At 44.1% G+C, this 25499-nt stretch overlaps 1 protein-coding gene across 2 annotated transcripts in view; it reads left to right on the top strand.

The window, feature by feature from the left end:
• Window positions 1-25499, top strand: part of LOC116820551 (SITS-binding protein-like) — a 76546-nt gene that overhangs the window by 18771 nt on the left and 32276 nt on the right. For both annotated transcript variants that reach the window (XM_032773108.2, XM_032773111.2), the window contains exons 3-7: window positions 5715-5922; window positions 6595-6745; window positions 8441-8623; window positions 10033-10301; window positions 16816-16952. In XM_032773108.2, the coding sequence (XP_032628999.1) occupies window positions 5715-5922; window positions 6595-6745; window positions 8441-8623; window positions 10033-10301; window positions 16816-16952 (948 nt within the window). The remainder of the gene's footprint in view (window positions 1-5714; window positions 5923-6594; window positions 6746-8440; window positions 8624-10032; window positions 10302-16815; window positions 16953-25499) is intronic.

Genomic DNA, 25499 nt, shown 5'->3' on the forward strand with positions numbered 1-25499 from the left:
CATACTGGGTCAGACCAAAGGTTCATCCAGCCCAGTATCCTGTCTACCAACAGTGGCGCAATGCCAGGTGACCCAGAGGGAGTGAACCTATCAGTATGATCAAGTGATCTCTTTCCTGCCATCCATCTTCACCTCTGACAAATAGAGGCTAGGAACACCATTCCTTACCTTCCTGGCAAATAGCCTAATAATGGACTTAACCTCCATGAATTTATCTGTTTCCTAGAGACTGGCTCCATGGGTCCCTCACAAACTGAGATAATTACTGTGGATTTTGTCTTTAGTATAGCTTTATGTACATACTCCACAAACTGAGCATTTGAGCTTGTTCCAGAATCTGGGATGAGCCTATGTTGTGAAAACTGAAATGCTCAAAATAGCACATGCATGTGAATTAAATTTAAATTAAATTGCTAAAATTAAATTAACCCAGGGGTCTCAAACTGGGGGTTGGGACCCCTCAGGGGGTCACACGGTTATTACTGGGGGTCACTGCTGTCAGCCTCCACCTCAAACCGTGCTTTGCCTCCAGCATTTATAATAGTGTTAAATATATTAAAAAGTGTTTTTAATTTATAAGGGGGGGGTCGCACTCAGAGTTTAGCTATGTGAAAGGGGTCACCAGTACAAAAGTTTGAGAACCACTGAATTAACCCCTCTGGAGCCTCGGGGAATGCAGGGGAGCAGGGGTGGGTGTCTCCCTTGGTGGGGTTGGGAAGGAGGTAGGTGGTGTAGGATATTGCTCTTCCCATGTGATCCCTCCCCCTTGGCTCTATCACTGTTAATCTAAAATGGCTAATTTTAAATGAAGCTACCCTCCCCTGATATGAATCTCCCTATGGCACTGAAATTAAATGTAGACTATAATTTGGCATTTGAGAAGTGAAAGGGATGGTAGCCCTAAGGGAAAAGATAACACTTGGCTCTTTGTGTTAAATAGCTGTCTGCAAGCCTCAAACTGCTGAATGAGCTTTAAGGTAGGGAAGGCTGTGCCTCCCCAAATAGCCTGGCCCTGCCCCCTATTTGACCTGCACCCACTTCCTGCCCCCCGACTGCCCCCCTCAGAATCCCTGACCCATCCTGCTCCTTATTCCCTTACCACTCCCCTGACACCCCTTCAACCATCACCCCAGGACCCCACCCCTCACTAACCCCCCCGATCCCTGTCCCCTGACCCCTATCCATGCCCCCGCTGAGTCCTGACTGATCCCCAGAACGCCCACGATCCAACCCCCCATTCCTCGTCCCCTGAACGCCCACCCCAGAACCTCTGCCCCCTCCCTGTCCCCTGACTGTCCCTGGGACTCCCTCCCCTTATCCAACTCCCACCGGCCCTGTCCCCCTTACCCCTGCCTCCCTCCTCTCCCGGAACCTCAGTGTGCCGCGTCCAGGGGCAGCCCTGGACAGTGCTGCAGTGGCATGGCTCCAGTGGGACCTGAGCTCCCGCTGCTCGGCCACAGCTCGCAGGCCTGCCCCCTTACCATGTGGCTCTGAGCAGGAGGAGCTCAGGCCCCACCGGAGTCACACCACTGCAGCACTCTCCAGGGGGACGCAGTGCGCAGAGGTGCCGGGGGATGGGGGAAGGCGAGGGGGGAGCCCAGGGCAAATTGCCCCACTTGCACCTCCGTCTGGGGGGCCCTATCTCCCTACATGTCTTCTGTGGGTTAATTATTTTGCAGGATGTTTAACCCTTTCTGGCTATGCATCAATGCACCCAGTCCCAAGGCCCAAGTAGCTAGCCTAGCAGTGTATGGGATAGTTCCTGTTACCTCCTGGCTCCTACTCATCTGTGCAGCCATGTACTCAAAGTTAGAATCTAATATAATGTACTACTCTCCTGCCAATTCTGTTGTTTTCTGAATCTCATGGTATCTGGTACTTTTCTTGAAGCCCTAACTCCTGGAATCAGGTGATTACCTAATCAAGTATCAGAGATTACCTAAGAATCTCAGCTTTTGTTTAAAAAAAAAAGTGTTTAGCTTTCATGATTGCAGAGAAAACTTGAAACATAACCAGAGTGCAGGACCGGCTTTAGGCCAATTCCACCAATTCCCCTGAATCGGGCCCCACACCAAGCCCCGGTACGGCATACAGGCAAGAGCTGGTGCGCTGTACCAGGGTGGCCCGGCTTCCCCAGGGGGCAATTTAAAGGGCCTGTGGCACATCCCTTAAATCAGAACTTTGTATAGGGAACCGGTTGCTAAGAAATGAAAGGCTTTTTTTTACATTTTTTTTTCCCAGTCATCCTTGCCGGGGCCCCGCCAAAATTCTTCGAATTGGGCTTCGCACTTCCTAAAGCCGGCCCTGCCAGAGTGCAATCTAAATACTCAGAAATGAAAAGGCAGAACACCCCCCCCCCACAATTTGTTTATAATGTCATGATTTTAAAGCCAATCTCATGATTTTAGGGAGCCTGGACTCCTGATTTTTTTTTTTTTTAGCCTTCAGGGTTAGCAATATTGCAAATATAAGGATATGAAATGTATATCATGATTTGGGACATGTGAGAGTTTGTGTATTGGTTTTTACACATACACAGCCTTCTGCATGTTTAACAAAAGTATCCTCGGAGCGCAAAATGAGGCAAAGAAGGTCTTTCCTTTTGACTGCATTATGGCAGGATGTCCACCCCAGTCAGATAGCATGTGTATTCGCACTAACATTTATGGAGCTGATTTAAGTCAAAGCCTCATGTAGAAACTAGAGGCTTGATCCTGGACCACTGAAGTCAATGGTTCTTTTGCCATTGGCTTCAACAGAAGCAGAATCAAGACCCAGATGCAGAAAACCTGATCAGGGCTTGTGTATTGAGAGCTTTGAGTTACAAGTGGATCAAATAGCAGCCAGGCTTCAAAGACTGAAAGGGTCATGTTGGATTTGTAAACTAAACTTTCATGTGTGAGGAGGGATAGCTCAGTGGTTTGAACATTGGCCTACTAACCCCAGAGTTGTGAGCTCAAACCTTGATGGGGGGCCACTTAGGGATCTGGGGCAAAAATCAGTACTTGGTCATACTAGTGAAGACTGGGGGCTGGACTTGATGACCAAGGTCCCTTCCAGTTCTAGGAGATAGGTATATTTCCAATTATTATTTTATTAAATATAAATCTGTCATGGGAAATGGATTTACGGGTCCCAGTAGCTGAGCAGTGGAAGGTTTGCGTGAAATCCAATGTGTAACATAATGACTTTTTCAGTTTGTGTCCTTTTTGGCTTAGGCTGAATAGAATGAGGACAAAAGAAATTGCTTGCCTAGGAATTTTAAAGATAATTCACTGCTTAGACAAGAGTTCAAAAGCCTGATACATTTATATTATATAAAGTTGTATATCTTCTCCTCCCCCAACAAGGAAAGCTCTGCTCTGATGCAGAATCTTTTTGGGGATGGTGGTTCAGTCAGATCCAGAGTTTTACTGTCATTCTCCTAGCTAGGTTGGAAAGAAGTGTGGTCTGATGGTTAAGGCACCAATACTCAGGAGATCTGGGTTCAGATCCTGGCCTTGCCACAAGCTCCTTATCTGATCTTGGGCATGTCACTTAATCTCTCTGTGCCTCACCTCTCCAGCTGTAAATGGGAGACAGCAGTGCTTCCTTTTTCCCATGCTTGGTCTCTTCCCTGGAAAGGTTACACAACAGTTAATATGTTATTCTGGACATATACACCTAGCACAATGAGGCTCTGATCTCAGTCGGAGGCCTTTGAATTCTGCTGTTCTTCAAATTCCTTGCATTTCTTTCACCTCTTACCAATGGCCCGGTGTGTCTTCCAGTTTTGTGTTCACCCTGCAGCCCTGTCAAGAAAACGAATAAATGTAGATTCTTTTTGTAACAAGAAGGATCTTGCTAAAGCCAATATGTAAAAATTAAAAAATGGTTAATTAAAGCTTTTTTTTTAATGTAGAGCCCCCGCCGCCCCTCCCCGAGTTGTGGCCCAAAACAGCCCTGCATTGTGCTCACACATGAGAATCAGGGAGGTAACAGAACGCTGAAGGTGGAGGTTTAGCTTCACTTGAGGAGAGGCAATGTGGGCCAGTGGGGAGGCATCGAACTGGGTCTCAGGAGACTTGGTTTCTATTCCCAGTTGTGAGAACCAAAGCATTAATTTAGGGAGGGATACCTGGGCTCCAAGGTAGATCAGCTCATGCCCTCCAAAGGCTCTCTATGTTTTGGGCCCAGATTAATTACTGAGGAGGAAAATGGCTCTGTCTACTTATTATAAATGTTATTAAAATAATAAACAAATAATCAAAAAGCTCTATCAATAAGGCTAAACTACTACAATTTCTACCAAACTCAGCATTAATCAACTCAGTTATCAAATTAAGGTCAACTGAACTAATTAGCAGCAATACTGGCATGAAATCAGTTTAGTCAGATCATCAGATTAACACAGCAAATAATCAGCTCTTAATCCTAAAGCAGAAGTTTGAGGAGATAGCTGTTTGCTTAATTAGAAACCACAGTCAGAGAACTTTTACTTTCAGCAATGGCGCCAATATTTATCTGGGCGGATATTTTAGCATAGAAACCAAATTTGTTTACATCTGTGCCATGGTCTCAAAAGCCAATTAATGCTTTCCCCCTTGCATACACTGTTAGGTACAGAGCATAACCCAGAGCCGGAGCTAGGCATAAGCAGACTAAGCAATTGCTTAGAGGCCCAAGCAGCTCAAGGGGACTCCTATTTGCTTTATATTATGTGTTGTGCGGAGGGCCCTGCAAATATGCCTCTTTAGGGTCCCCACTGGGCTACCACCACCTCTGGGCTAATCTGTTTCCTCTTCTCCCCTCAAATTTAAACTTTACTAAGATGCTTTAATAAAAGAATGTTTTACCAACTTTATCATTAAACAGTAACAGTTTCATTTCTATGGAGACTTTCTGAAACTAGTAACAGACACATTATATTGATTTTAAGGCAAAGTTTAGAGAATATTCTCTGGTTCCTCCCCATGTGCCCTTAACAGGATCTACTACACCTATAAGCATCCAACTGCACGCACTCCGCCTAAAATAGTAAAAAGCAGAGATGTCTTCCAAAAAGGAAAAATAAAATATTTGAAGTGAAAAACAGGTTTGAACTAGTCAGCTCTCTGACTTGTGTCGTGTAGGGACCTGTAACTGCAGTGGACTAGCCAGCAATTGCTGGTACTTGGCACTCTTCACTAACGGGCGTTTTCAGATGCAGGGAAAACTAATCAAGGCTAGGAAGATGATGTTGATGTTGTCACTCCCCTTCTCCTGGAAGTGATAAATTTCAGGGTCTGGCTGGGAGGGTCAGTCTTCTTGAGATGGCTGGTGACCCAAAAGGGCACACAGCCACCTGCATGACCTTGGTCTCACAGCTGACTACACTACTTTATTCCACCACCCAACTCCTTCGGAGCTGTGAGCAAATCGGGGGCACAGTAAACCCTGAGTACAGATGACATGGTCCAATCCCACCACAGTAACCAAATTCCAGCCTGTGGATAGTTCGGAGAGTTCCCCTTTAGCCCGCAGTTTTCTTTCAGATGTCCGTTTGTACAACCGCAGACAGAAAGAGGAGGAAACCTGAGGCAAGTCCTGGGGATTCCTGAATATTTTTAGAAGCAAACTGAAGGTTCATAAGGGGAGAAGAGAGGCATTTGGGTGGCAGGAGAGAGGAGGAGAGGGAGGGTAGCAGAAATGCAGATGTTCCCTGACTTAAATGTTTCCTCTTGTTGTCTCCAAAGGGGTGACAGTGACAGTTGCACCAGACATCCCCATCTCCCTCTCAGTGGAGAGCAACAGGCACTTCTGTCTTGAGAGCCCTTCCAGCATAGCCATGGTCCCCCTACAGTATATGGTGTGCATCAGTCAAAACATCACAGCTGCCCATCAGGAAGCAGGGGGCCAGCTCTCAGAGCAGGAGAGGAGGCTGCCAAACACTGACATATTAGGGTAAGAGAAAAATCTTCCCATTCCAGAGGGCACCAAACAACTATCCAATGGCAGCAACTCTTGGTCCTTATTGAACTGGGATGGACTTTCACCAGCAATCCAGAGTGAAAAGCTCTATACCCAGTGCCCTGAGCCATCCAGTCTCCTGGTGAATGTAAAACAAGAAATTTAATGAAAACTTTTCCATTCCTACTGGCGTTCAGTAGTATCTCCATTAACTGATTGGTTCAAAAGCTAGGATCCAAAAGTCCAGTTCACTGGGGACAGGACCGGCTCTAGACACCAGCAAACCAAGCACATGCTTGGGGCGGCACAATTCCAGGGGTGGCATTCTGGGATGGTTTTCTTTTCTTTTCTTTTTTTTTTTTTTTGCTTGGGGTGGCAAAAAACCTAGAGCCGGTCCTGACTGGGGAGGAACATTCCCATTTCTTCTGCACTCAATACCCAAAGTAATGCTCTAAGTGGATCTAGACCATATACTGTTTGGTAGGAAGGGGGTTGTATTCTCCAACAATTTTCTCCTTTTACTCTCTCCCACACCCCCGTACACATGCTGTCTTCAGAGACCTTGTGTCATGTACCTTCTGCCCAGCTGTGGGAGGCTAGACATAAATATCTGGTAAGATCAAGCAAGACTTCTTTCTTTTTTTTCTTTTCATTATCCCGATGCAGGTTGCCAATCTGGAGGCATTACAAAGCGGCGGATTCTGCTGCCAAAATGGAGCGAGGATTAAGGTCTTTCTTCAGCAGATTGAAAAGACATCATCTTGGGGAGGGGCTAATTGCTCTCAACGAACATTCCACAATGTTACTTTCCAATGCGGTATGTGTAGTCATGCTGGGTGAGGGCAAACTGAGGGAGTGCTTAGGAAAGCCCAGCAAATGGGGTGATGGTGCTCTGCTACTCTGGAGCAGGGAATGGGTCCTTTTTTGATGTAGAAACCTAATGCCCCCAGAGATCTACTTTAGGAGATAGGGCAGAGAGGGCTACCTCTTCCAAGAGTTCCCCACCCCTAAAGATAAGAAGTGGTGACCAGTGCATGGTTTGGTCGGTAGGAGAACGTAATGGAATGTTTGCACCTTTGAAAAGGTTGTGTGCTGGGGAATGGGAGAATATCGGAGATGGTTCGGATGTTATCTGAAACTGGGTCTCCCATCTCTATGGCAAACAGTAGGGCTGGATAAAAGTTTTCAAATCATTTTTTTCATTGGAAAATGGACTTTGTTCAAAAATAAAAAACCTCATGTTTTTTCTAAATTTCCTATGGGGAAAACAAATGAAAACTAAAAACTTTCAGTTTTGGCTTCTCCTTTTTTTATCTCCTTTTTCTGCCACCCCCCTTTTCAGTGGCAAAATGGAAGAAAGAGAGAGAAGAGGGGGGTGAATGGGACAAAATTTTTGCAAAAAAAAAATTGAATAAACAAACACATTATCCTTTTTGAAACCTGAAAAATGAAAAATATTTTGAAGTTCTCAAAAATTACCATTTTTGGACTAGTTCTAGTAATTTGCAAGTAGAGTAATGATCAACACATCAAAGAGGCAGTAAAGTGTTATATGAACTTTTCTGTATAAATCTAATCTTAAGAATAATAAAAGTTGTTTTGCACTGAGGGTACGTCTACACTGCAATCGGAGGTGCGATCTGCATTCATGAGAGTACACCTGAGCTAGCTTTCATCTAGCGAACACGCCTAAAAATAGCAGTGAGGATGCAGCAGTGCAAGCTAGGAACGCAAGTACTTACCCAGGTTTCTGGGTGGGATCATGCATCCTGCACTGCCATGTCTTCACTTAGCTGTGCTAAGTTAGTATAAGGCCAGTATATATATATATAAAAGTGAGGATGTCTATCCAAGCTATAATCACACCTCCAATTGCAGTGTAGGCTTACCTTTAGTGTGCTCCTGAATTGTTTGTGAGTTGTGGTTATTTTTTTAAGGGATGATGAAGTCTACTTAATTTGAGAGGAAGGACATTCTTGTGGTTCAGGTATTGAACTGGGACTCGGAGAGCTGGGTTCACTTCCCAGCACTGTGACAGACTCCCTGTGTAACCTTGGGCAAGTTCTTTATGGACAGATTTTCAAGAGTTTAGGTACCTGAATGAAGTGGCTGGATTGTCAAAAATGCTCAGTTCCCATCAGTTCTCAGTCACTTAGGTCATTAAGTGAGAGCTGAGCTCTTTTGAAAATCTGCCGTATAATCTATCTATACTTCAGTTCCCCAACTGTAAAATCAGTCCCTTAATCTTTCTACCTTGTCTATATTGATTGTAAGCTCTTCAGAGCAGAGCTTGTGTCTCATTCAGTGTACGTGCAGCTCTCAGCACAATGGGATCCCCAATCTCAGTTGGAGCATCGACACGCTACTGTGATACCGCTACTAATGAAGACTGTATTGTTAACTAGTCTGACTTGCCAAGCCTTGCATTCTCTGGCCATCAGTTTCAAGATACCCTGATGACTTGTGTTCAGATTACTGACTAATAGTGCACTCTGTTCTTCGTTCTCTCCAGGACCATATGCGCTTTCCCATGGCTCTGAGACACACCAGGGACCTCTCGTTAATTAAACCTCTGAAGTTTTCCATAACTCTGTCCCCGTATACAAGCATTAACTCCCAGCTGTTTCTGTCGTCTCTGCAAGAGGGCAAAGAAGATTACTGGCTGAGCCTCCAATCAAAATTCGACAGCCACCCGGTACAAGCCTATATTGCTTTTCTGATCCAATCACTTAAATCTAGAGAGTCTGAACTCAGAAGAAGCCAACAGGTGTAAGAAACACTTGGCTGGTTAAACACTCTTTCCGCAGTAATAGATAATCAGTGCAGCACACTACACTAGACAGTGTTTAAATATTAGTGATCTAGTCTCAGACCTGTAAAATTTAATATAAATAAAGCCATATATTAGATTATTTAATAGAATGTGTCACTGAAAAAATATTGTCCACTTTAGTTGTCTGTTAACCAAAATAACTCCTGACTGACACAGATTTTTTGTGCGCTATATTAAAAAGCAAAATCTCTTTTGATAGAGGCTCAGTTTCATACCAGTACTCCTGTGACAATGGATATGTTACCACAAAGAGTAAGTTATGAAATGTTTTAAATGTGCATTGTAACTGGATTTAAAAGCAAGCACAGTTAGGTCAATGTGGGTCCAATTAGTCTTATCTGTATCTTTCCCTACATTTCCTGTGAAAAGCCTATATAACTCTTTCCCCCCACCACCTTTTCCCCTTTCAGTTCTAAATTAGAAGAGAGTCCATTAGCCCAGTCTTCATAAGCAACCTTACAATAAATGGGCAGTACCCATAACTCAGTACCCAGCTGCAGGCCTACCATTATAAAACCAAGGTATTTACAGCTAACCTCTCTTGGGCCATCAGTGGTAAAAGCTTGAGCCTCTTCCACTTTAGCTCATGGACTAAGGTCTGGAGCTGGCAGCTATTGCAATCACTTTCCTACTGTGGATTACAAATGCAACTCCATAGTCCTAGCAAACCTTGCAATAACGAACCATTACATGGCGGAGTAATGCAGATCATTTTTTGGTAAGCAAGTAGATTTCAAGTTTCCAGAGGGATATCTTAAATCAAAATAAAACAAATAGTTAAGTATGAAAAATGCTCTCTGCAATATTTATTCGCTGGCACATATTTCATAATTTACAAAGGATTTTTTTATTGTAAGCTTGATTTTCAGTTAAAGGAATTTTCAGGCTTGCTGCCAATAGCTTGGAGAGAAGTGTAGGCACTTAGGGTTTGATCCAAAGCCTGTTAGAAAAACTCCTCATGACTTCAGATGCAAACTGGATCAGGCCTCTCACCAGCAATACAGTCACTTCAAGGGTGCCCAACCAGTATACATCCAGAATAAATACTTAGTGCTGTCTAAATTAATAATAATGCAAAATAATAACATGGCATATTATATCACGGGAGAGAACATCTTCCTGACCTCACCTAGTGATCAGCTTATGTCCTGGCACACGAGGACTGAGAGCTTTTACAATTCTATCCTAGCTAGCATAACTGCAGATGCTCTGGAATTGGTAAATGTATAATGGTTCAAACCCAGCCTCATAATACGCTTGCTGTATCACAGACTCCTCTGCTTACCAAGTGGAAAGGCCAGTTTTCTGTCCGGCTGAACGTGACCAATGATGCTGCAAGAAGCTGGTACATGGACAGGGCGAGCCTCTTGTGGCAGAGACTGGGAGCGCAGTATGTGACTTTTGAAGGTGGTGAAGGAAACACATTTGCAGAGCAGGCAATCCAGCCACCCAGAGAATTGGAAGGGGATAAATACATTGGCATTTTTGCACGAATGGCAGCTACGCTGGGAAATTCGACAATAATTAGTGCTGTCACAAGGTGAGTCTCAGGAAAAGTGCTCAAAAGGTGAAATGAAAACAGAGATCTAAAGCCTCTTGTTGGTCCTATTTCAGTGCAAGCAGGATAGCTGGGCTAGGGTCCAAACAGCCAAGGAGAAGGGGGAACTGTATGCAAGCCCTGTTTTAACCCTGCCTGGGAACTTGGGTGGGCATTGTGGAACGGAAGATTCTGCCTGTGGCACAATTTAAAGCACACAGACTAACTCATCTTCATGCCCCTTATCCACAATTGGCTTCAATGAAGGAGAGCAGTGGTTGGTTTATCTCCCACTGAACAAACAGGCCAGCTAATGGCAGCTGCCAGGTCTGCCATGCAAATAAGCAGAGAGTGCGTCTACATTTGTACTGTAGGAGGTATGATTCCAGCTCATGTAGACATACCCATGTTAGCGCTACTTGAATCAGCACCTAAAAGTAGCAGTGTGTCTGCAGCAGCATGTGTGGCAGCTCGGGCTAGGTGCCCTATCGTGTGCCCAGAGGTCAGGTGGGATTATACTCAGGGCAACTAGCCCAAGAATCTCCCTGTGCCACCAGGACACACTGCTATTTTTAGACGCTAGCTCAAGCAGAGCTAGCGCAGGTACACCTATCCAAGCTGTGAATCACACCTTCCAGCTCATACGTAGCCATGCTCAGATCTTCAGAGGCATCTAGGTGCTGAATTATGATTGATTTCAAATACCTTTGAGGATCTGGACCATAGTGGCAGTTTGCTCCTCCCAGCTTGCAGCCACACCATTATTATGGGATGTACTAACCCTGCCTATCTGAAAACACCAATCCTGAAACTTGTCACTGAAAGAAAATGCACATACTGCTGGGATGGATTCAGCCTCAGTAGGGACAAGGAAGTGGTTGGGTCTTCTGCCCTGTTTGCCTTGTTACCCTGTCAATTAACCAGTTACCCAAGCTAGCTATAATTTGCTGATCTTCTGGCTGGGGGTTCATAGAACTAAACTGCAGAGTCTACTGCAAAGATTCTTGCCACAGAGCATTAGACTTTGGTTTGACTCTTGCTGATTTCAGTTCCTTTAGTGAAAAGTGCAAAGCAGAATTACATATATATGTTTGTTTTATTCCAAAATTCTAAAAAAAAAAAAAATTTTTTTAATTGAAAAATGACTTTTCCCCCACAGAAAAATTCAGGTTTTTAAATTAATCTCCTGCTTTTTATTTTATATTATTTTATTTTGGTAGGGAAATGTTTCAGCTAGAAAATTTTGGCCACATCTACACATACCATTTTGCAGGCACACAAATGAGGAACTATACAAAATGGGGCTGGCCAATCAATTTCTGCTACAGCTTCTAAAATCCAGGCACACAAATCATTGTTTGCCAAAGAGAAAATCCAGCCCAATAAGTACTATGAGAGCAAACAGGCTGAGGCTCCATCTCTCTCTCTTTCTTAGTGATAAATGGTGTTAATGTTACATGACCATAAAGAATGATAGACTGTTCTGAGACAGCTGCAAGTCTGTTCTGATACTCTTGCAAGTCTCTTGAAATGACCCAACTGGAGGGCTTGTCCTGCAGGGTGAGTATGTGAGGAGGCTTTTCCTTTCCCTTCCTATGAATGTTTGTTTGTTTTTATTTTTTTCGTCATGTTTACAGGATGACACACAAATCCAAGGTCTTTGCCACTTGTGGTAATTCAAGCTCCCCACAGCACCTTTTGCAAAGCAGGGACATTAACTCCAGTGTTTTAGCCAAAGTCCAGTCTAAGCAATTATTTTGCCACCTAATGATCACCTGTAGTTTCAAATGGATACAGTCATCTTCACTTTTTCTCCTATAATGTTCCTGTACGCTACTACAGCTGCCATATTCCGCACCAGAAGTAGGTGTATTTCAGTGGCAGGGACAGAGATCAGTGCTTAATTTGTGCCAGGGCTGAGACCCAGCATCTCTAGGCTTGGCACTTCATAGCCACAGCACTTCTGGGCTTGCCACATAAGTTATTAAAGTAAATCATTGATTGATCCCTGGCACCTCTTTCATTATGAATTAAGCCTGGCTGTGATCTCTAAATAGCCTTTACAAATCTCACAGCATGCCTAATTAGTCAATTATGTTTGTAACACACTTTGAGATACTCTGATTAAAGGCACTATGGCAGTGGAAAGCTTTGTTGTTTTTTATTATTGGGATCTCTTGTATTTACCAGATGGTGAAGGGATACAAATTGTTCGGAAAATATTTTCAAGCTTCTTATGAGGATTTTACAGGAAATTGGAAACAAAGATCATTTTAAAAAAGAAAAGGCTGTAACTCTCCTTTTGAATGTCTAGTTAAAGAGAGATTTCTAAATCAGCTGTAGGATTGACAGTGATTCAGAAAGAAGGTGCTATCTGTGACTATTCAGAAAAGTGTAAGGTAGCCTCTAGCTAGTGAAGGCAGTTAAGGTGGCAAGCTGTTCCTACAAGCAGGTCCTCTGCTGATGCAGATTTGCTCAGCCACTTGTAATTAGTAATTCTCAGATACCAGAACTGCTCCATAAACCATTGCATCAAATCCCATGTCACTTCTTAGAAAGCATCACCAGAAAGTATTTTTGGGAGCACCTGTGAACCAATCAGTCAGTTATTAGCATTACTATTGCTTAGTGTTTATGGTGCCATTTATATTCATGGCATATCTTTAGATACTTAAAAGACAATATCACTGCCTTGAAGATCTTGGAATCTAAATTACCCAGTTGGGCCTGGATCACAGTTTGATAAAGGTTAAGAACCCCTAGTTCATTGTGTTCTACTAAAAGCAAAGGTCACCACTTCAGAGCCCTAAGAGCATTTAGGCCCAAATCCTGAAGTTTTTCCCTAATCATCACGGGCACACAATTCCTGTTAACTTCACAGAGAGTTTTGCTTGAGTAAAATCTGCAGGATCTGACCGTGACTGCACATCCAGAAAAGCAACACCCAAACTATCTTATGGACCTATACTAGAGGCACTATGCTATCAGAAGCCTTGTGACCCCTGAGTGTGCATTGAGGGCTCACTCTAATTCTCAGTGAAGTCAATGGAAGGACTTCCAGTGGCTTCAGTGGGCAATGGGTCAGACCTTGAGTAATGGTGCACAGAGCGATAAGGAAGTCGTGAGGAAGGCTTTGCTGAGTATTGTAAGGATAGGTGTGATGGCATTATTGCAGTAGTGACTGTGCTAATGACTGTTCTGGAAATGCCCAAATGTTTCTAGGAGCTGGGAGCAGTCTGAATCTGATGCAAGTGCTTATGCAGTTTATAAAAGTGCTGTACCTTCTCTCCAGCCAATCTGACTCCTGTGTGCTTGCTGAATACTATGTGATGTCTGGAGATACATGAAAGCAAAATTGGAGGACTGACTTCCTCCAACCCCACTGGAGTTGCAAGGAATCCTCACAAGGAAATGGCATCTGTGTTTAAACAGTTTGATATTTTTCTCATACTGACGGAGATCTCAGAGAAAGCAATGAAAATGCCAGCCGTGATGTTTCTCTGCATGCCAGGATCAGCAGTATTGCAAACATCTGATGCTTTTACAGGGAAGGAGGACATCGGAGACATAGAGAGGATTTGGCATAGATGATGTATACAGATATTAGGAAAACCTTTCTAACTGTAAGGATAGCTAAGCACTGGAACAGCTTACCCAAGTCACTTGTGGAATCATTGTCATTGGATGTTTTAAAGAATGGGGTAGACAAACATTGTCAGGGATGAACTACGTCTACTTAATGTTGCCTCAGAAGGGAGGGAAGGACTAGCTGACCTTATGAAGTCCCTTCCAGCCTTACATTTCTGTGATTTTAGAATTACTTAAACCTAGACAAATATTACACTTGAGAGACATTCAGTTTTTAAAAGTTCATAGTCCAGGGCAATATGAACCGGTTAATTTATAAGTGACTAACTCAATGATTAAAGCTCAAACTTGAATTTGGGGAATAATGTGACTCTTAATAACCAAGAGGCTTGTATATGGAATACAAAATGACCAAGTGAGGCAAACTGCTGTGGAAAAGATGATTTAACCCACATTTTAGACATCTTGTTGGGCCAATGAAATGAGTGAAATGTAGATTTGAGCTTTTGGTGATCTGGCACAGATAAGCAAGTAATCCAGTGTCGTCATGGTAAAGAAACAATACCAGAAATGAAAGAAATCAAAATAAAAATCTCTCTCCATTAGATGTGGTCAAGAACATTAGCCAAGGAATTCCCCAGCATTTGGTCAAATATGGTATGAAAGCAATGAAAAAATATTTTTTCAAAGATATGTCAAATAGTTAAACTCGAATGTCTCTTTCTTTGCCAAACCATTCTATAATTCAGATCTCTTTGTTGGTAGTATCTGCAGAATTTATTGCTTCAGACTAACAAATACAGCTAAACATTAATGACAGAACTGTAGCCTTTTAACCTAGACACTGGAGTACAATGTACTGTTATTCCATTAAATATCTAGTACTGCAGGTAAGGAAAGGATACAGAAAATTAAAGTAAAGCTTGTTTCATATTCAGGTCAGAAAGTACTGGCACACCTCTACCCTGATATAATGCGACCTGATATAACACGAATTCCGATATAACTCGGTAAAGCAGTGCTCGGGGGGTGGGGTGGCTGCGCACTCTGGTGGATCAAAGCAAGTTTGATATAACACGGTTTCACCTATAACACAGTAAGATTTTTTTGGCTCCCGAGGACAGTGTTATATCAAGGTAGAAGTGTATAAAGGCAAATAACTATTGCAATTTGTTTTAGAAACCAGTATAATATAATATCTTTTCAAACAGTTAAACACAGATGGTATCATCTGTTTGAAGACTAAAAATCTATCTAGCCATGAAGTTAGTTAAAAATATGTTTGCTGTAAACACCATAAAATCACATACAGAGAGCACAGGCTGTATCTGGAGAGACTTCTCAAATGACCTCAGACTCAGGGTGTCTGAAAGAAAAATTCCAGTTAGAGAAACAAGTCAATTTACTCTAGTGGTCCAATTACTAAGGGGAAAAAATTGTGCTAATAGATGCTGACAAGTGCAATTTTAACTGTATGGAAAAAACAGTAATTACTGAAAATGTAGATCAATTTACAGGCTGATTTAACTCTAGGCATGTAAGCTGAAAGCCAAATGAATTAAGAATACGTATCAATCCATGTGCTTTAAATAAAGTCATAAAACATGAACTGTATATGACTAAAACTTGAAGAATTGGGGGCCAAACACTTTGTACCAAAAATATTCTCAGTGTTAGATGAAGAGCCTGCATTATGTCAAGTTCTAATTTAGTGACTTTTCAGACACTGGGTGTTTAAAGTGTGCCTTTAGTTGTTACTTGTGTTCCAGAGCATATCAAAAAGTGTAAAGACTTGTGAGGAGTTCCAGGGGATAAAAGTTGTAATAGATGAAATTCTAATTTGGGCTAGAGACCTTAAAAAACACAATGAAAGACTTAGGTGATTTTGGCAGACAGCAAGAGAGAGGCACCTAACCATGAATTTAACTTCTATTAAACCATTTGTTGATTTTTATCTGTATGGGTCATTTGGGCACTCAAAGAGTAGCCTGTTGCATTTGACTCATGATACCTAAACATGACAGAAAGAAACTACTTCTAGATTGAAAAGAAGGTGTTTGTGTCTGTCTTACATTATGAATGTGTACACACCCACACGTACACACAAAAAGAGCCATTAATAAACTGGTTGAAGACTGCTTGAAAATGTGTTTAGATTTAATCTTCAGCACAACCTAGATCCCAATTTGTGATGCTGAAGTTGGAGAGAATTATTCCATACTTGAAATAAAAATTGAATAAGGAATTGCTCCAGCTGATACCAATAGCAGGGCAGTAAACACATTAATACCACCTGACAACAATGTAAATGAATATGAAATTCCTGCAGTGAGACCTGTGTCTATTATAACTTCAAAAATAACAGAATTCCTAACTGGAACATGAAGTTATCGAGCTTTACATAAAATTAAACAAAGAGTTTTTTGCAAGGACAGCACAATGGAAGTGCAGAGTTAGAAATAAACCTAGCCGTTTCAGGACAAAAGCGGGAATGATGATGTTTTGCTAAAGCCAGCGAGATTAATTGTTCCAACATCACCATACAAATAAACTCTTGCTAAAATACACTGAAGTCATCTAGGTATTGAAAAATGTAAGCAAATGGCAAAAGGTATCTTGTTCTAGCAGGGATGAGCATTCAGAGTGTGTCTACACTAGCACTGGAGGTGTAATTTCCAACTTGGGTAGAGACACAACCAGCGGTGTATCTGCGGTTGCACAGATGGCAGGACGGGCTAACTACCCCAAGTTCTACCTAGGCGTTCAGACTATCTGTTCTAGCTCCAGCGTGCGCACACACTCAGATGACAGATGTCACAGCACAGGGTGAGGCAGATAATGCTTTCTGAAAGAGTTGAGGTAGCCTGGGCTTACTAAACATTACGTGTGTTTTTCTGGTTTGCTGTTCATCTGCCCTTGTTGCTCCTAGATCTAACCATCTGCCACTCTTCATTCAAATGACCCCGCTCCAGTCGGACTGGAGCTATGCTGGTTTGAAGGGAATTATACCTTCTGTGCTTCACTACAGTCTTCTTGGCTACAACTTCTTCATTCCAGATGCAGTAGGTAATATATTTTTATGATCTGTTCATATCCCAGACCATTTTGCATGAATTTTGTAAGGGAAACCATTGCCTATTGCTATGGCAGGAAGAATGCATGTGGTCTGTTAGCTCCATCAGCAAGCTGCTAAAAATCATAGTAAGCTATATTAAGACAGCCTCAGGGGCGTTAATTTGGTATCCTATTCTGTGCCACATCAAGTTTATTTGATTTACTATTAACAGGAATTAACCAGGGAATTTAAAGAAAAGCTTTTATCCAAATTAAATCGGAAACCCATATGCTTCTAGCTTCCCTGAGATTAGATTTGAAAGAATTCCTTAACCTTGTACCAAGGGCAGCTTAACTGGGTCCAGCTCATTGAAAACATGCCAGGAGCCTGAGGGCTGCATGTAAATTTGTATAAACTGGCATAGATTGCATCCACTTTTGTCTCTGGGCTAGACTGTGCACTGGCCATGTGGCGTAGTGAGAGCACAAGGAACTGCGCACCAGCTCCTTGAGGTGTTGAGCCTGAGCCTCACCTGTTGTAAATTAGCATAGCTCCACTGCATTCAGTGAAGCTATGCTGACTTATACCAGCTCAGGGTGTGGTCCCTTGTGACTGAGGCAGGCGTGATACCTCTGGCGGCAATGGGCAAGCATGTACAGCAGCACCATCCACATCCTTTTCTCAGGGTGGGGCTTATGCTTACCCCAGTGTGCCTCTCACGGGAGGTTCTCTGCAATGCTGTTGGTGCTAGAGTCTCCTGGACCATGGATGCAAGGGCCAAGATTATACCTGCACAGCGGCTTCTTGCAGGTTTCTTGTGTCTATTGGGACCTGCAAAAGGCTGCACCAAGAGGGCCTACAGAGGCTGCATCTTAGAGCTCTATGGGCGGCATAGCTACCTGGTATTATGCTTTTGCCATCACCTGCCCCAGGCTATCTCCCAGCTTAGAGGGTAAGAACAATTGTTGTGTCTATGAATTTCTGCTGCCACTTTAAAATGGTTGCGCTGAAGTCTGCATTCAAGTCCAGCACACACGAGTCAGGTCTGAGAAAGAGGATCCCTTATGAAAGGCCTAATCGAGAGTAGCTGTACAATCCATGGGTGCCATTTTCTATGCTTAGGGCTCTGCTCCTCATTAGGAACTTGGTGCCAAACTCCCATTGACCATATCCTTACAAATGGCTGCTCCCAACCCCCGCCGCCCCTTGACTGGCCAATATTTTCATGGTGACACTTATTAGCACTGGGAGTTCAACCATCGCTGCAAACTCTGCTTACACAAAGGCAGCATCATTTGCACTGGTGCAGTTTATCCCTTATTCCAGCCCAGTTATGGAGTTGCTCAACAGCTTCCCTGCTGATTGGGGTGTGGCCTCAGTAGTCCAAGTACAAAGCCACAGAACTAGGTCTCCTGAGGGAAAGGAACTTCCTCTTCCTCCATTGCAACCTACAAAATGATCCAACTGATGTAGCTCTGGATCATTCATAGTGGATCCTTGCATAGAGAAACCATTGCTAAGTTAAGCAGTAAGCCAGGGCTAATGGGCAACTCCATGGCCTTTTGGAGGAATTGTGTTCATTCCAGAAGCACAACCACAGGTCAGTGTAGGTGTCTCAGATCATTTATAGAGAGCCGTGTTCATCATCTCGGAATCTGTCTTATCCAATTGGACAAAATTAGAGTGACTGGTGCCTCGTGTCCTCCAGGGGGAAACCTGTTCACTCTTGATGGAGAACTGAGGGGGACTGTTGAGTCTCACCCTATAGGGTCACAATTATTCTAGAGCAGGCCTGCACAACTTGTAAAGCAGCGAGGGCCATATTACACCAAAGAAAACAGCTGAGGGCCGAACCCCCTGCAGCGCCGCCAAGACCCCCCAAAACACAACACCCCCCCCCAGTGCCACCCAGCCCTCTGAAATACTCCCCCGCCCGAGCACTGCCCACCCCGCGGAAACAAACCCTCCTTCCCCAGCGCTGCCCCACCGAAACAGCGGTATTGAACCTTGGTAATATTTTATAGCGGGCCCTTAAGGTAGTATAATTAAGGTAAAAGAAAAATGTCTTTTTTCTGGAAGTAGAATAAGATTTTCTCCCAACTTTGTAATCAATTGCCATGTTGAATGAATGAGGTGTGAATGAGGAAGGTGTGGAAGGCAGGCACCTCCAGACAGCTGCAACCCTTGGAGAGGGGATGGGAGCCAGACCAGATCAGTAGAACAGGTCAGCCACCGACTCCTTGCTCACCTCATCAGCCCCCCGCCTCGCCTACTCAGCCTGCCACTGCTCGCCCACTCGCCTCCTCAGCTCCCCCTCCCCCCTGCCGGTTCACCTGCCCCACCCCGCGCCACTGCCTGCCCACTTGCCTTTCAGCCCCCCCCCCCCCTGGCTCACCTACCAGCGCACCACCATCCCCCCGCCCATCACAGCACTGCCTGCTCGCGCCTCCTCAGTCCCCCACCCCGACTCCCTCCGCACCCCCATCACTGCCGCCCACCTCTTCAACCCCCCCCTCCGACCGCTATGCCTACTCACCCCCACCTCCTTGGGCCGCACAGTGAGCCCACCTACTCACCCCCTCAGGACGCACAGTGAGCCCACGTGGGCCGCATGTGACCCCCAGGATGCATGTTGTGCAGGCCTGTTCTAGAGGTTCAAACTGATGAAGATCCTGATAGGAGGGGACAGACCTCGGCCAGTAAAGACTGTGTTTTCCTTCTCTCATCAGTGAAGGGGACAGAGAGGTTGAAGGTGGGTGGCTGGGTGCCAGGTTGTGAAGCTGCATTTAACTGCACTGTTTTTTGTTTTCCTTTTGTGTAATTAAGAGCTAGTCATTTAATATGAAGTTGCTGCCTCTTGTGTCTGTGTACCTCAGAACCTCCTCCTTATTGACCATTTCACTCTTGCAATGGGGTTCATTTGAATCATTCACACTTGGCAGAGGGGGAATGTTGGAAAAACACTCCCAGAGCAGGGGGGAGAGGGAGTTGTTATTAGAGCCGCATCTGCACAGGTTGTTTACACTTTCTTTGACGTTTCTGGCTTCCTGCTTACAACGTGCTTGGCTAAAGCTCCCTCAGGCAGTGCAGGGCCAGAGCAGCACTTAGTTTCTCTCAGGTCTAATTTAATATTGTTTTTTACAGCTCATTTTTCGCATTTATAACTTGCTTTAGCAGATCCAAACCCAGAAGCATATTACTGGCCTGTCTAAATGCACCCTTAAAAGGAGTTTATCTTAATAATGATGACTTTTTTTTAAACTGTATATATAACATTACATTGAATAAAAAAAAAATAAAAATAAAAGCCTATGTCAAAACAACATTAAGCGTTACAAACTTAGAAAAGATCAGAATGTAGGTTTCCTGCACAACTTTAATTGGGCCCCTTGTGCATATCCATTATAGAATATCAGGGTTGGAAGGGACTTCAGGAGGTCATCTAGTCCAACCTCCTGCTTGGGGCAGGACCAATCCCCAGACAGATTTTTCGCCCCAGATGGTCCCCTCAAGGATTGAACCCAACCCTGGGTTTAGCAGGCCAATGCTCAAACCACTGAGCTATGCCTCCCCGCCGTCCAATCTTTACTGTCATGATCACATATTCTTTTCCTCAGGACTCTTCCCTCATTCAGTGCAGGTTGGTCAGTGAATTTTATTTTATTCCCATCATTCAGTGTATACCCCTAGACCTTATTTAATGTACACTATTCAAACCTTGCCCTAAGCACAGAATAATTAATTTCCTTGTGTTTTTTTTCCTGTGGCTCTCATTAAACATTAATTAATTTATTTTCATAACATCCCTGTGAGATGCAGGATTGGTATTATCTCCGTTCTATAGAGGGGGGGACTGACACACCGAGAAATTTAAGTCAGCAGTGTCCACTGATTTTACGTGCCTGATATGTGATGCGAGGGGCCTGATTCTTAAAGGTATTTAGGTGCCTAAAACTGCAGATAGGTGCCTAGTCGGATTTTCAAGAGTGCCTATGAAAATCCCACTAGACACCTATCTGTATCTTTAGGCTCCTATATATCTTTAAAAATCTGGCCCTTAAGGTGTGAATTTTCAGAATACTTAGCATTATCTGCAACTCCTCTCTACCTAGGTCCTCCCTACCATATGTTTCTTACCCTAGTGCATTCTGTGTCATGCGGCTGCGTCTCTCTCCTCATGACCTAGATGCCAGCAGGGGGAGCACTGAGAGCACATGACAATGTCCCTGCTCTCAGTTCTAGTGCCCTGCCCCAAAGCAGCCTGAAAGAGCAATTGCAGGGAAAGTCCTGGTCTCAGCCCCAACACCGCTGGGATGGTGCACGCACAGTTCAGTGGCATGCAGGAACTGTGAGGGGTTGGTGCATGCTCAGAACAGATAGACTTGTTGGAGAATTTAGAAGCCAAACTCTAACACATCTTTATTGAGTCTGTACGAACTGCAATTTTTTCTTGGACAAATTTGGCTAGTTTTTCGTGGAAACAGCAAAAGACACTTCCCTGTCACAAAGGCCACCCCCCTGCCAAATTTCAAGTCTCTGCTCCACAGCCTGGAGACATTAGCACTTCTAAAAATAACATTCCTACAACCAATTCATTAGCATGGGCAAGACAACATATTTTTTTTCCCTTATCCGGTTCTCGGAAACGGTTGAATTATTTTTGCTGAAACTTTCCCCCCAAAAGTTCAACCACATGCAGACACCCAGTGTGGAAAATTTCAGCCAAATAGTTTCAGTTTGGCAAGGTTATAAACAACAGAAAATAGGGTTCTTCAAATGAGAAGTTGTGGCCAACCTTAATTATAAGCAGTGTTACCTGCACCACCTAAAATGGTTATTTTTTCAGTCACCTCTTTCAAGCACATTTTTAAAATAGGGTTTTTTTGGTTCGAGTCCTTTGTCCTGCTTTAAAAATAGCTTTTAGTAGGAGACAGCCTTAGCCAATGTTAGGATCTTCAAGTGCCTGCCAATTTGAGCATTCTCTCCCTTCATCTTGAAGTACAGAGCAGCACTGTTTTCTGCCCACTCACATCTAGATGTACTGTTCCTAAGTGTCTCTACCTGGAGCAACTTACTGCGGTGATAACGTTCATGGCAAATAGCATCCCCCAGGCTTTTGATTTGCAAACGGATAAGTTGGATACTTTTAGAGAGAGATTTTTTACTCTCAGGGAGTCTGAAATGTGTGGTATTGCAGACAAAGCTGGACAAGATGTTCAAAACTAGGTACCTAAAGCTAGGCTCCTAAAGCCATATTTAGAAACCTAAATAAGTGTCCCAATTTTCAAAAGTACTGAGCACCCAACATTTCCCTCTGAGGTCAAAGGAGGTGATGGACAGCCAGTGAGCTGATAACCAAGCCACTGATCTAGGTACATAGAATCATCAGGTTAGAAGGCACCATAAAGGTCATCTAATTTAACCCCCTGTCAATATGTAGGATTTCTTGTATCTAAACCAGGGGTGGGCAAACTACGGCCCGGGGGTTGAATCCAGCCCTTCAGAGTTTTAATCTGGCCTGCAAGCTCCTGACGGGGAGCGGGGTCTGGGGCTTGCCCTGCTCCATGCGGCTCCCGGAAGCAGCAGCACGTCCCCCATCCGGCTCCTCTGTGTAGTGGCAGCTGGGGAACTCTGCACGCTGCCCCTGTCCCAAGCGCCACCCCCGCAGCTCCCATTGGCTGGGAACCGTGAGCATTCATGGCCTGCCATACAATTTTCATACTCAGATGTGGCACTCGGGCCAAAAAGTTTGCCCACCCCCGGCCTAAACCATCCAAGACAGGTGGCTATGGAGCCTCCTTTTGAAAACCTCCAGTGATGGAGCTTCCACAACCTCCCGAGGTGTCTGTTCCATTGCCCTGCTGTTCTTACACTTAGGAAGTTTTTCCTGAGATTTAATCTAAATCAGCTATGCTGTAGTATGAACCCACTGCCTCTTGTCCTGCCCTCTGTGGCAAGAGAGAACTTTTCTCCATTTTTTATGGCAGGCTTTCACGTATCTGAAGAGGGCTATCATGTCTGTCTTTAGTAGGGCCGTCCCTAGCTATTCTGGGGCCCTATGCTCGGGAGGTGGGGGGCAGGGCTTGGGGCGGGGGCTGGCTTGGGGGGAACCACCCCCCAGCACTCACCAGTGGCACAGCTGGGGCCAGGTTGCTGCACTTCCCACTGCTGGTGAGTGCAGGCCCAGCCCTGCTGCAGAGTCCTCAGGGGAGTGGGGACGGAGCTGGGACAGAGCAGAGGCAGGAAGAGGCGGGGCTGGGGAGGAGAATGGGGAGGGGGGGTGCAGCAGGGTGGGGGCCACGGGGAAGAGGTAGAGCAGGGGATGGAGGAGCATGCAGCTGCACAGGGCACCAGGAAATTTTCCCCCAATTTCCTGGTGCTCTACGCAGTTGCGTACTTTGTGTATGGGTAGGGACGACCCTGGCCTTTAGTCTCCTCTTCTTCATTAGGAGCTAACTTCTGGTTTTGAACATGTTGGCCTGTGATACAGCATGGAGTTTTTCTGTCTTCAAGCCCTACTAGCAACCCAGCCTATCCCCAGAGAGAATATGATAGAGAGAAAAACACCAGAGGAAGTCAGTGAGGGTGCAAACGGTTGTCCTGTTCTGTGGCACATGTGATCACACACAGTATTGTTAAAAACATGCTGACAAGTGTCTTCCCAGCTTGTTTTCTTTCAGGCCAGGGACTTGTGTGTTTGTGCAGCAGCTAGCCCTGTGGGGCTCTGATCCTGGTTTAAGCCACTGGGTGCTCCCACACTACAAATAATGAATGAGGGAGCTGGTGGCAAGGGTGTGTACAAGAAGTAAGTTCAATATTGAGGCTTTCCTGCCAGGCTTAGGAGGTAGAAGTGCATGGGCCTCTATTTGTACAGTGAGCTGTTACTTGTAAAGGTATACCAAAACAAATACTCTGTTTCTGAAAGCCTCTTACTATTAGACCAGGATCTGGGTTTTTAATGCCTGCAGTAGGTTTTTAAATCAAACCCAGCTCCATTATCTTTTTTTTTTTTTTTTTTTAACCCTCAAGCGACTGTCTAGTATTTCAGAGGGGAATTGGAATCTGCTTCCATTTATCCCATGTGTTTCTTATAAATTAGTCATTGATACCCTGCCCCCTCCACCTCTTTCCACTTGACGGAGCAGACCCAGCTTATTACCACTAAACTATTTAAGGAAGGAGAGACAAAGCTGGGGAGAATAGGAATGCATCTCAGACCCTATCTAAACTCAATCTCTTTCCTAGAATGAGTGCTAGTAATCCTGGCAGTTCTCTGCATGAAACTTTCTAGTGCTGTGTCGGTGGTCAGTGCACTCTGTGTTTTGGTCAATGTCTAGTCAACTGATTTTGTTTGGAATATCTTTGGAAAAAACTAAGGATTTAAATTCTGTGGCATATTGTCATGAATTTGTGCACAAACCATGGACCTCCAGGTTGCCACTGTCCTGTGATAGCAGGATCAGCTATCCAATCTGCTCCAAAACCATAAATCCCCTATTGCTTGAGACCAAGAAGCATTCAACTGATGCTAGTGTAGCTATGCCAATTTAAATTATCTGAGGATCTGGCCCAGTGTCACCAATGCAGTGCTTAATTTGAAAAGGAAAAAGTGCCAGGGCTCAAGCATAACAAAATGACGTCCACCATACATGCAAGGTCATGCTGCATGAAGGATGGCATTTTGTAGAACAAAATGGTGTCGTCTGCACAGTGTGACCTCGCACTCACTGTATATACAAGGTTATGACTTGCATGCAGGTGTAGAATTGCATGCCTTATTGAATGCCACTAACAGAAGGTGCCACAAGGACTCCTCATTCATTTTGCTGACACAGACTAACATGGGTACCACTCTGAAAACTGACAGAAGAGGCACTAGGGCTATGCCCTGGCATTAACAGAGGTGCTAGGGCTAAGCCCCAGTACAAATTAAGCTCTGCTCCTATGCCCATCTCCAGTAATAACTTGGGTTGGATTCAAACTGGTGACTTAGAAATTAAAATCTTCCTATCCCAGAGCCATCTGTTCCCCCAGTTTATGACTTTTGAAATCGCATTACACCCATATTCCATATTACTCACTCTGGGTAAAATTCACCCTCAAGGCAGAGGATCAGCACAAGGTCTGTATATTATTTAAATCCCATTTAAACCTACAGCATAGACCCTTACTAAAGGATGAATTTCATCTCCTGAGAATATTGGAAAATGGAATATATTGCACGTCCAAATGCCTTCTGGCTTTCTGCTGATATTCATCTCTCCATAATGCCTTTCTCAGTGGTGATTACCAAGGTTCTGGCAAAACAAAACAAAGTTTCTTTGTTTTATAATAATCGCTTCCCTACTGCTGCCTGATTCATTCAGTTACTCCTCAATCTAGGGTCTTGTGATGTCAAAATGACTTTCACAGTGGTGTTTTGTGATATCATAGTCACTGGATTGTGATTGACTGAGAATGAGGAGGCTGATTAGAAAGGAAATAGCTTCTGTTTACATAAGGATACTGGTAACCAGCAGAAAATAGTTACATAAAAGGACAGTTTTCACTGGGATTTT

This window comes from Chelonoidis abingdonii, chromosome 4, assembly GCF_003597395.2.
Source record: "Chelonoidis abingdonii isolate Lonesome George chromosome 4, CheloAbing_2.0, whole genome shotgun sequence".
NCBI lineage: Eukaryota > Metazoa > Chordata > Testudines > Testudinidae > Chelonoidis > Chelonoidis abingdonii.